Raw genomic sequence first — 12,484 nt, 5'->3', positions numbered from 1 at the left:
GGAAAACAGTCTCTGGACTCTGGGAAGATTCCTATCGATCTGGCCTGTCTCGTGGACAAGAGAAGAAGAAGAAGCACTTGTTCGATTCCAACTTTCCAAGGCCATCCATCCACGGTTCCACTTCCACTTACCTTCGATTTTTTTCCTTCCTTCCTTTCTTTCCCATCCATGAGCTGAACCAATTAGGCACATGCTTCCTTTGCTTTTTTTTTAATCTGCTGCTAGCACTACCAGTGAATATTTCTAAAGAGATAGCTTTAGATAGGAGCGCTTGGAGACTAGCTATCAATGTGCCTGAACCTTGAACTTATTTCTTTCTGGTTTCATCTCTAGCCTACCCCAACTTGCTTGGGAAAAAAAGCTATGTTGTTGTTGTTGTTGTTGTTGTTGTAATCTGCTGCTAGCACTACCAGTACCAATACTGGTGCAGTCTGGTTTATATATACTCCTCCATCCAGAAAAAATAAGTCATCCTTGAAATTTTAGAACAAATTAACATGAAGATAAAATAATTATGTTTATCCCTATTTATTATTCATATTTAACATAATTGATTTTTATATGCATATATACTTTCTAAATTGAGTAAGATGACTTGTTTCACGGGACATTTTGAATCCTGACTTACTTTTTGCGATGGGACCATGCGTCATGCGTGGTCACGACAGATTCATCATCCTAAGGCTATCTCCAACAATGAAGACCCAAAAGCGAGACCCATTCCATGTTTTAGGTCATGCACAGTAAATGGGTTCCACCCCAAAATCTCGGCATCTCCAACAGCGAACGCAAAATTCTCTCCTCCATGGGGGAGCTCGGCCCCGGCGGCATGGGGGAGCTCGGCCCCGGCGCCATGGGGGAGCTCGGCCCGGCGCCATGGGGGAGCTCGACCCCGGCCGCCATGGGGGAGCTCAATACTGGCCGCCTCGCGGTCAGCGGCGACGACGGCCATAGCGAGCTCGGCCCCGGCGGCCTGGGCGAGCTCGGCGGCGGCGGCCAGGAGGATCTCGACCTTGGCGCAGCCATGGAGGGAGCTCGACCCCAGCGGCCTGGGGGAGCGGCGACGGCATAGACGAGCTCGGCCCCGGCGGTCTGGAGGAGCTCGACCTTGGCACGGCCATGGGGGGAGCTCGACCCCGGCCGCCATGGGGGAGCTCAACCCCGGCCGGCAGCAGCTCCCAGCCTCGCGGTTGGCGGCGGCGACGGCCATGGCGAGCTCGGCCCCGGCGGCCTGGGCGAGCTCGACCTTGGCGCGGACATGGGGAGCTCGACCCCGGCGCCATGGGGGAGCTCAACCCCGGCGGCCTGGGGGAACGGCAACGGCGCGGACGAGCGACTGCAGCGGCGGCGGCGCGGACAAGCGGCGGCGCGGACGAGCGACGACAGCGGCGGCGGCACGGCATAGAAGATGGGTCGAGGAGAGAGATAGAGCTATTCTTGGGTTGCCAACACCATCGGACCCAAAATGGGTTTTTAGTTTGGGTCCTCTGTTGGAGGCTCATTTTTTCCCCAAATTCACTATGCATGACCCATATATGGGTTTGGGTCTCATGATAGGTCCTCTGTTGGAGATAGTCTAACTTGTTAGTTGATGAAATATCTACGAATGAATGATATCTAGTATGTACCATGCGTCATGCGTGGTCACGACAGATTCATCATATTTTGAGCCAATGGATAATAAAAAAATATATTTGTTCAGATGATGGAAGAAGGAAATCAAATGGCTGGAAAAATAGATTTTTTTCAGAGAGGGGGGTGGGGGGAGGAGGAAAATTCAAAATTAGATATGCTGCTGGATGTATAACTAGTATAATAATAGTGTGGACTCATCTGGGCCTAAAGGTAAAGACAGCGATGCAATGCATCTGGGCCTCAACAAGAGCGGGTTTTTCTTTTTTATATTTAAAAAAAATTAAAATTTCAAAAATATATGTCGGTTTTGGAAAATTTCAAAAATATACCCCGGTCGCCCTATGGGAGGCGACAGGGCTCAAATGTAATTTTTTTCTTCAAATTTGCAACGAAGTCCCTGGAGAAAAAAAAAGAGGGGGGCCTGTCGCCCCCCAACGGGCGACAGGCCCCTGTCGCCCACCCCAGGGGCGACAGGGTCCCATGTGTCAACACTGCAAATTGGAACAATTGCTTCCGTTCTTTTTTTTTCGAAAATATTATTCAGAAATAGCATAGTTCAATCAAACCCACTTAAACACTGGCCACCATTCGCCGCCATTCTTGAGCCTAAAAATTCAGAAAAAAAGAGAGGGGTGAGGAGAAGAAAAGCGGCGAAGCTCTGCCGAATTGCGTACTCCTGATCTACAGGTAACTTAAAAGCACACATGAAATTAATATAACGATAAAAAATAAGAACTAAGAAATGCATTACGTAATGTGAACCACCAAATTTTACATCATAATACAACGATAATGAAACACACATCACACATGCAGTGGCATGTCAGAACCCGTTGCAAACTACGGTAAACAGATTCCGGACTAACCTAACATGCCTTAGGTAATTTAAAAAAACAGAATAAACACAATGATGCAGCATGTCACTAGCACTAGGGTAGTCCTAGTAGCCGTACCCCCACGTAGCAAACTGCGTTGAGACTTCTCCGCAGTATCCACCCATTGCATGTGGTGCAGGCGGTGGTGCCGGAGGCGCATGGCCCTTCTTCTTGTGACAAGGGCAGTTGCAGTAAAGAATAGTGCATGGTTCATCCTGTGAACCGGCTGCATTGCTGGTATCATCAACTTCGTCGTCTTTGTTACCCTCGCTCACTTCCTCATAATGGTTCACCTTACATTCCAGATCAAAGATCTTTATCTGGAGGTACTCGATGAACTCCTGAACAGAATCAATTGGTGCAGGATCTACCCACCTAGTAAAACCACAGTTTTCTGGAGCATCGGAAGACTGCAAAACAAATTCCATGTAAGGTGTCTCATTGAAGATAAAGAAATGAAACAACCAAGTATTACCCATGCGTGTGGACATTTAAAGAAACGCCGACCGCCATCCATCCCGTCGGTGCACATCTGCACTAAGCAGTCCTCACCATGTCTGCATTTTGGCCACGGTTCTCTACGGTTATCGTATTGTCGAAGAGTAGTTTCATTGGTAAATTCACTCTTGTGCTGTGGCGGAAACTCAAACACTGGTTCCGGAAAAGAATCAGGTCCAAGAGGCCCCTCCCATATTATGGGGTCTCCCTTTCTTCCCCCTTTTCCTTTCCCAAAACCATAGTAATTCTTCCCGCTAGATCCACCTCCAGACATTGGGTATACAATGAGGTTTGATGTTTGAGTTGTGCTGGGAGTTCACAAACTTGGGAGTATTTATAGGCGCACAAAGGTCTGATACCCGGAGTGTGGAGTGTAAATGCACCTAAAAAACCTACATGACAACACAGTGAAGAGGCTAACTGACCTAACACTGAAAAGGCTAGATTCGATTCTCGAAATGACTACTCGATGCATATCTGTGCATGCAGACTCACAGCACTGCATTACTGCCGCTCGGTCGATCGCGCCTAGATGCCGCCTTCCCCACTACACGCCACAGACCTTCGCTGTAGAATGACAGGTCCATCGTCCTCGCCAGAGAGACTGCTTTGAAGGTGAGCTGGTGTGGTTGCCGTGTTGTCACATCTTTTTGAAATGTTGGAAGAGCACTGCTATTGGGTTGTCGTCTTTTGTCACGTATGTCTGGGCAAAGAATGCGACATTTGGGAAACCCGTGATCGCCGTGCTGAGCAGTGGCAACCTGTGATCTCGTACTCGCAGCTAGATACACTATGGTTCCTATTTTGAGCTATTCGAGCTTTTTAGCAGCATATCCTGATGTATTTCTTAGTTCTTAATTCTTATCGTTATATTAATGTGTGTTTTTTAGTATTCTAGTGACATGAAAAGCTCCGAAAATATTATGGAAAAGTTCAAAGATTTCATAGACTGCCGGCTACAACTGCAAATTAATGGTAAAGGCTACAACACACAAAGTTAAACTCTCAACTTAAAACATAAACAACTAATTGTAGTGGCATGTGCACGCGACAAGATAATTTCTAATTGCATCTAAACCTACCATGCCTTATGGAATGTAAAATGCCGGGATTACATGGTACTACTCTACTGAGTGCACCTAGGACATTTGCCCTTCCTAATTGCTTCGGGCCCGGCTTCCTTCGCACGGCGTGCCCTCTCTCGCTTTCTCTCCATGTCAGCTTCACGTTCGGCAGCCGCCTTACGATCCACCTCCTCCATCCTCTTGCGGATCTCTTCTTGCTCTTTGTTGCGCTTCTCCTCTTGCTGCTCCTCGTGCTTCATTCGGCGCCAACGTTCTGCAGCCCATCTTGCTTTTTGTTCCACAATGTCCTTTGCCTGCTGCGACTGCACGGTGTCGAACCACTGCATAAAATCACAAAGAGGCGGAGGAGACTTTGTCCAACACAACTTAGAATCATAACTCAATGTTAGGTCATATAGAAAAATAGCGTATGTTGTCCTGCTACCTTGGCCCGGTCTTTGCCATATCGTTTAGGTGGATCATATTCGTAGTTCTCACACATAAAGAACCGCATGCCGTAGTCATCTCATAAAACCTCAGATTGCATGAACTTGCATAACGAACCGCAAAAGCACATTGGCACATCAATTCCTTTGGGTACGGTGGCTTTACACTTGCTCCACGGAATGTAGGTTGATCCTGACGAAGACATTGGCGCTATAGTGTGGTGCGCCAAATAACAAACCATAATTTAAGCAATGCACATATCGTATACCAAATCGATGCGTGAAAATATAGGTACTGTTATAATTCTATTGTCTTATACTGCAATATCAATAAGGTACTATCATAATTCTATTCTAATGTATAATTATTTTATTTGAAAAAGTCTGTAATAGTACTCAAATTGTAATACTAAACCAGTGTTCTAAAGCACCAAATCTAATTCAGCTAATCTGCTAATTAAATTAAATTGTTATACAATATCAACGAATTTATACGAAAGTTACCGGTAGATCACAAGTGCGGAATTCGGCAGAGCTTCGCCGCTTCCCTTCTTCTCACCCCTCTCTTTTTTCTAGATTTTTTTGGATTTTTTGAGGTCAAATGAGAGGAGGGAATGAGAGGGAGGCCTTATATAGGCGGCCTGACCCGGTCGCCCGTGGGGGGGGGGGGGCGACAGGCCCCCCTGTCGCCCGCAGGAGGGGCAACCGGCCCCCCTGGCGGGCCCACTGGCTTGTCGCCCCCCCAACGGGCGACAGGCCCCCCTTTTTTTTTTCTCCATGGACTTCGTTGCAAATTTGAAGAAAAAAAATTACATTTGAGCCCTGTCGCCCCCATAGGGCGACCGGGGTATATTTTTGAAATTTTCCAAAACCGACATATATTTTTGAAATTTTAATTTTTTTAAATATAAAAAAGAAAAAACCGCTCAACAAGATGACTCGGGCCTCACATCAATCCAACCCAACCACTCTCCCCGGCTTGGCCGCGGCTCCATCGATTCCACCACCACTGTCGTCTGACTCCTCTCCTGCTCGTCGGTTGCGGAGATTCCCCTCCCCTCCCCTCCCCTCCGTCCTCCGTCCCAAACAACCAACCAAGAGCGGCGCCGGCGACAGAAAATGAAGAAGATGCGGACTCCCGCGATGCGCGCTGCCTAAAAATTTCTTCTCCGTGGAGATGGAGGCCGCCTATGCACTTTCCCTGGCGCTGCCGGCGACAAGAGAAAGACACCGCCTTTATTGAGTGAGAGGACAAGAGATCCTATTCCTAATCCTCCTTCTCCGTCTCCGATCGCTTCTGCGTGCGGGCAAGGCGAGGCGAGGTGAGGTCAGGCCAGGGGAGATCAGCATAGCGAGATTCGCTCGCCGGCCGCCACAGACGGGCAGGACATGCAGGCCGCCGCCCCACGGACGATGAAGACCCTGCCCGTCCTAAGGAATCACCTCTGCGACCCCACGCGCCTCGCCGGCGCCTCCTCGTCCTTCCACTCCACGCCCGCCTCCTTCGCCAAGTGGAAGGACAAATGGGACTGTCCCAAGGTCCGTCCTTCCTGATTCCTCTTGCTCCAGATTCCTGATTTAGTTACTTAATTGCGAAAATGATAAGGATGCCATATAGCACGATTGATTGTTATGAATTGGGATTTCTTCACTCATCTCATCACGTGCCAAATGCGCGCCAAAGCAGCAACTAGTTGAAAACTGGTACATACAACTGCTGCTCACATATGCTTATTCCGCCAGACCAAGTAGTTTGGATTTCCAAACCAAGCATCGGCACAGGATGCTTGCAAACATAACTCAGCATCACAAGTGGTCAGATTCCAAATCACCAACTACCTGCGTCATGATTGATCATGGTTAGTTGCTTTTACTATGTATATTAACTACGTATTCAACTGTGAACCTCCGCTCTTTAGTCTTTACATATCTTCATTCACTTTACACATTCAACTTGTTATCACCATGATATCATTCGCTGTTACCCACTGCTGGGACTCTGTGAAATAAAATAGGGTGACACATATCATCAACTAATTAAAATTGTTAGGACGATGCATACCACTTTATGACACTCTTTTCCGTACCATGATACATTCCTTCGTAGATATTTCCCCCCTGTTAGTCTTTGATAGGATGTTGCATATCATTAGCTAACTAAACTTTTTCCTCCTTTTTCTCATTCTGCACAAGTAGTTTACAAGCTGACATGAATTTCCTGACGCCAAAAATACTTTGCAGAGCGAAAAAGGAGCGCGAAAGGCATCCAGGGTATGTTTTGACGCCTTCCTCTGTTGAGATTTATAAGCTTTGAACCCTCTGCAATCTGTCATCTTATAACAGTTGGACCACAATATAACTTGATGTCTTATGCAAGAAAATTACTAGTATTTACAGTACCAATGCTGGATAACTAAAGGACGGTGGGCTATAAGGAATGGAACTAAATGTAGTATTTTATCAACTAGACCTTGGCCTTAGGATTACTCTATGCTCATACAATATACTGGATGGAACATATAGTTAGATTTATGGTTAGCTCGCATACTTGTGGTTTATAGATCATATTGTATTCCACATGCTTCAATACGTGCTGTAGCTGGAGAGTTTAGCATCTAATTAGTCCTTTGTTGTTGTATTTGACGTAAACATGACCATCATTTTCTATGTACATGGGAAATGAGAGGGTGGTGCGGCTCCAGTTCCTAAAAAGGGAAAATTTCCCTTTTCTACCACAGATTTTACACATAATGAGCTTGTATAGCTGCCACAATATGATCTTGTCAAAAAAAAAAGTGAGCAAACTGGGGCATTGATCTTGGTTGATTTAGTTGTGTACAACATGCCTTTTGTTTTATGGCACTGTAGCATGAACATTTTTAATCGACTAAAACAAATTATAATCTTATAGTAATTGCGGAAACAGCTTATTGCTTATGCTGTCAATGATATCCATATATTTATCTTATGCATTTAGGTGATTCTTCTGACCAATAACTTGTCAAATTTGACCAGAATTATGAGAGGTATGTTGTTCGGCAAAAGCGAGCAGAAGGAAAGAAGGCACTAAAAGATTATCTTCTGTATGGAAAGTCCTCACCTCATATACAGGTGAATTTTTCTACTTCACTTTTGTCAGTTGAACTGTTTCTTTTTAGGGGGTTAAGCACCCGTTTTCTCTTTTTCTTCAAATGGCTCATTAAGGCAATAGTGTGTGTATGTAAGGAAATAAGTTGGCAAAAGAAGGAAATATCATCATCGTTTATGACATCTGAAATCTGTAATATACATGTGTTCCCTCCAGGATGGAAGCACAGGAAGCTTTGCTAATTCTCATGAAATTCCAAGGTTCAAAACCTTTAGGAAAGGACCTCAGTGTCACTGGTCGTCGGAACCTCGACAAGGAGTACACAATCACAGAAAGAGTAGGTTATTCAACAAAGTGGATGCATACTATAGCCCTGAAACTTTACTTCCTTGGGAGTTATTCATGTGTTTTTTTTATCATTTCTGAATTATTTTGTGCTACTAATGTGTAGCAAAGTCATGAGTCTTGCATGATCTGCATGTTATTTTTGTAGCTCCTACATCTTTTTCTCTGCTTTTATATGCATATTTGTGTGCGATCTATTAACACGGAAACGATCCAACTAGTCAATGCAATTGCATTCTCTGTTTCATGTTGATATGGTAACTTATGATGCCGCTAACTAGCAACGGCCTGTTTCTGTTATGGCAGCAGGCTACCGCGGGCCTCCCTTTTGGGCTCTACTCAGCCCATACAGGCCCAGCCTGCTGCCATAACACTACTCCCCTCCTTTCGATAGCTTGCCCACGAGCTGCATGCTAACTTGACTCGACACAAAGCTAATACTGAGAAACAAACCTTTTACATCTCGGCTTGATTTTATTTGTGATGGAAAAAAAATACTAATCTGCTTCCATGTGATCATCGCATCCTTCCCCTCTCTCCATGCGAAGAACAAAAATCCAAGGCTTCCCTGGATCCCACGGAAGTAGCAGCTTTGCAATGGACTGCACACGGGTTAAAGGTGTCACGAAGCAGCAGCAGCAGCGCAACAGCCCATACAGCAAACAACGCCCAACTGCTGGCATCCTATGGGCTGGCGCTGTGGGGAGGAACCAGTCCACCAGCCCATAAGGCATGTCCAACATGCACAAAGCAGCCCACCACAGGCCTACTCCTCTAACCTGCTCCTCTGGGCAGCTCATGAGATAGCCGCCGCCGCCGCGAGCGTGTACGTCCGGAGCAAGGATGGCACCCAATCCTTGTCGTCCATCGGCGGCTGAGAAGAGGTGGACAGAGGATGAGGACGAGGGCACCGCCAACGCGGACGTTGTGGCAGAAGCCTCCGCCTTGGCCTTGGCCCTCCGATGCGGCGGCACGTAGCGTTGAACAGCGGCGAAGGAACAGGACGAGGATGCCGCAGCGGCGATCTCTGCCTTGGCCGCCAATGGTGTTGTTGCCGCCCCCGCCACTAGTGCAGAGACGACCGTAGGGGCAGCCACGAACAAGGTACTAGCGGTCACGTCGACAGACAGCGCGCCGCCGCCGATGTCCGCCGCCGCCGGTGCAGCAAATTGTGCAGCAATGTGGAACTGCGCTAGCACCGCTGCGGCTATTGGCGATGTTGTTGAGGAAGGGCGGTGCAGCAGACGGGGCGCCGTTGATGATGTAGCCGCCGGCCAGCGTCGCCCGCCTAAGCAGCGACCCCACTTTCTTCGCTTGCTGAAATTTCTCCAGGCGCGCAAGGCGCTCCTCGTAGGAATCCAGCTTCTCGTTGATGATGGAGAGTTGCGTGAGGGCGTAGTCGATCTTGGCGGATATGGCGGAGAGGGTCGCAGGATCGATGCTAGGGCCGGTCATGGTGTATGACGATGCCCCTGCGCTGGATCTCTGATACCAATTTGGTATGGCGATGCTTGGGAGGTGGAATGCGCAGGGGAGAAACAAGCAAAAGAGAGGATTGAGAAGATGAACGAATAGGGTAGCGGGATGCAGGACGAGGACTGCCCTTGTCACCGGCGGCAAGGTGCGCCAGAGCGACCGAGGAACAGACCCAGTCCGGGACTCTATTCCTTCGATGATTTCCCTAGTTACAATCTAGGCTACCTTTATAGATCAGGTGCCACAAACGAGATCTCCAATTCCTAAACAAATCTCCAACAGATAACTAAAAGAAAGGAAACGACTCCTACTTGCTAACTCGTGTCGAGGGGTATCAGAGATCTGCTTGTTAACAACAGTTCTCCCGCACAACCCACTCCCAAGCATCGCCATACCAAATTGGTATCAGAGATCCAGTGCAGGGGCATCGTCATACACTATGACCGGCCCTAGCATCGATCCTGCGACCCTCTCCATATCCGCCAAGATTGACTACGCCCTCACGCAACTCTCCATCATCAACGAGAAGCTGGATTCCCACGAGGAGCGCCTGAGCGCCTGGAGAAATTCCAGCAAGCGAAGAAAGTGGGGTCGTTGCTCAGGCGGGTGACGCTGGCCGGCGGCTACATCATCAACGACGCACTGTCTGCTGCACCGCCGTCCTCAACAACATCATCGCTGGCACCGCTACGGTGCCAGCGCAGTTCCACACTGCTACACCATTTGCTGCATCGACGGCGCCATCACCGACAAAGACGGCGTCGGCTACAGTTTTGCCGATCCCACCTCCTGCACCTTTATCACCGCAGAAAGTAGGGGCAGCAGCGACATCCGCCGCTGCCTTGGTTGCCTTCAGCCGCCCCATCATCTCCGTGAAGACCCTGGAGGGCAACATCGACGCCGCCAGCCATGCCAACAGCAAGGTGATCACCCACGACACCAAGCTAGCCGGCGGGATCCGCAGCGGGAACGAGGTGCCCGCTACCGGCGTCAAGGCCGCTAGTGGCGGCGATCTCGGGGAAGCTAGGGCCGTGGACCTCGGCGCCCGGTCGGCCCTCGCTGTGCCGCTGCTCGGCCCATGCCCGCAACATCTGTTCGAGAGGGGCGTCGATTGCCTTCGCCTGCTGCAGACGACAGCCTGTTGGCTGCGCTCGAGCTACTCCATCAGTCGACTCCCACCCACCCTCGACGCGCCGCTCGTCCACAGCGTCATCTCCGGCGCCGCCACCGCCGAGAGATGCGCCGACCTCGTGCTCCAGTTCGACGCATCAGCCCATAAGGAGCCAACAGCTGGGCTTTTTTGCTGTGCACTTTTGTTGTGTGGGCTGCTGCTTCTCGTGGGCAGAGGCCCTTCTGCAGACACTTATACAACTGTTTACGTGGGATCTAGGAGGGATGTGCACACTGCTGGTTCAGCCTTTCAAGTTATTCACGTGGAAGGAGGCAAATACCCAGTGGTCATGGCGGAGGAGATCAAGATAATTTGCTATTTCTTTTAGTCACCATAATAAAAAGCCGAGATGTAAAATGCTTGTTTCTTGGTGTTAGCTTTGTGTCGAGTCAAGTTAGCATGCAGCTCGTGGGCGAGCTGCTTCGAAAGGAGGGGAGTAGTGTTATGGCAGCAAGTTAGGCCTGTATGGGCTGAGTAGAGCCCAAAAGGGAGGCCTGTGGTACTGTTCACGGGGATACAGTACTCGTGAACAGTACCCCATGGGTGATTAGGGTTTAGCTAGGGCGCCTAGTCTATAAAGGTGGCCTGAGTGCTAGGGTTAGAGTTATCGAAGAAGAATAGAACCAGCCTTAGGCGGCCTGTTCTTCAGCGATCTGGCCGGGTTTCCTGCCCGGCCATGCGTTCCGGTCTTTCTGATCTAGTCAATCCATAACAGTTTCCTTCCCTCCCTAAGATAATGATTGTATACCTTGGATTTGTCACTTCCTGTTGGGTATTGGATCATAAAAGGTCGCACTTAGCAAGGACTTCTCTTTTGCAGGTAAAAAGGACAAGGCGAGGTTCTGCAACTTCTTCCATGAAGACCACTATGTGCACCCAGACGAAATCTTTGAGGCCATCTTTGGCACACATCATGGTTTTACTTGGTCCCATATATCATGGGAGGATTTTCACTTCAGAAACAGATCGTTCAGATTTAGATGGAGTGGTGGTGAATCACACAGAGAGAGAATTCCAAGTGACGACGAAGATGAAAGCGAGGAGGACAGCAGGGAAACAACCAGTGTTGGTTCACATGCCCACAGGGTCATCCTTGGATTACCACCATGTGGTCCACTAACTCTAGAAGATGTTAAAACTGCGTAAGTTGTCCTGTTGTTACAGTTCTTCAAATTGTTGCTTGTTTGCTGTTATTGCTATTTTGTATGCATACATGTACAAGATATGCCCCACACTATGGTTCACCTGAATTACCGTTGTGTTGTACAGCTTCCGGGCATCTGCTCTGCGGTGGCACCCTGATAGGCACCCAGGGTCTTCACAGGTGTGTATCCAATGCAGTTTTGCTGAAATTTAACAGCAGAAGCTGGATGTAGTCACTGTGTGTGTGTTCGTTGTCTGTTGGCAAATAGATATGGAAAGGCACAGATAATAACAAGGGTATGCCACATGTTTACCTTGTGTGCGCAGGCTGTGGCCGAGGAGAAGTTTAAGCTCTGCGTGAATGCGTACAATTCACTCTGCAGCGTCCTCAAGGCTGCTTAGTGCTGCCCCCTCCTGCTATTTATTATCTGCTTCGCAAAGCGCAGGCTGTTGCTTTGTTTCAGTTTTCTTTATTAATTTGAGATGCACACATTAGTTCCGACATGGAAGGATGGAGCACTGTTGTACACTAGTGTCAATTGTAACAGCATTTGATTCCTTCATTTGTTTTATCAATTCAGTTTTTTTTTTCCAGAAAGAGGGAATAAAAGCAACTTGTCAGACGATCTGCATATGGTTGTCTATACTGTGTGTGTTTGCTTCTGAAACTGGTGGCTGCTGCTACATCTGGTATTCTGATGTTCAGTCTTGAGTGTTCGTGATGATTTTTTTTTTGTTTGTGC

At 48.2% G+C, this 12,484-nt stretch overlaps 1 protein-coding gene across 2 annotated transcripts; it reads left to right on the top strand.

The window, feature by feature from the left end:
* The first annotated feature begins 5,490 nt into the window (after positions 1 to 5,490).
* LOC120642193 lies at positions 5,491 to 12,373 on the top strand. Of its 2 annotated transcripts, XM_039918636.1 has the most exons (8): positions 5,916 to 6,057; positions 6,262 to 6,377; positions 6,760 to 6,789; positions 7,534 to 7,629; positions 7,823 to 7,943; positions 11,419 to 11,740; positions 11,868 to 11,922; positions 12,069 to 12,373. In XM_039918636.1, the coding sequence occupies exons 2-8, from the start codon at positions 6,375 to 6,377 to the stop codon at positions 12,141 to 12,143; spliced, it is 702 nt and encodes a 233-aa protein (XP_039774570.1). In that variant the 5' UTR covers positions 5,916 to 6,057; positions 6,262 to 6,374; the 3' UTR covers positions 12,144 to 12,373. The 2 variants fall into 2 exon arrangements, with proteins under 2 accessions (XP_039774569.1, XP_039774570.1); XM_039918635.1 differs by lacking the exon at positions 6,262 to 6,377 and having other exon boundaries at positions 5,491 to 6,057.
* Positions 12,374 to 12,484: the final 111 nt, after the last annotated feature.

This window comes from Panicum virgatum, chromosome 7K, assembly GCF_016808335.1.
Source record: "Panicum virgatum strain AP13 chromosome 7K, P.virgatum_v5, whole genome shotgun sequence".
NCBI lineage: Eukaryota > Viridiplantae > Streptophyta > Magnoliopsida > Poales > Poaceae > Panicum > Panicum virgatum.
This window is presented reverse-complemented; position numbering and strand designations above follow the sequence as displayed.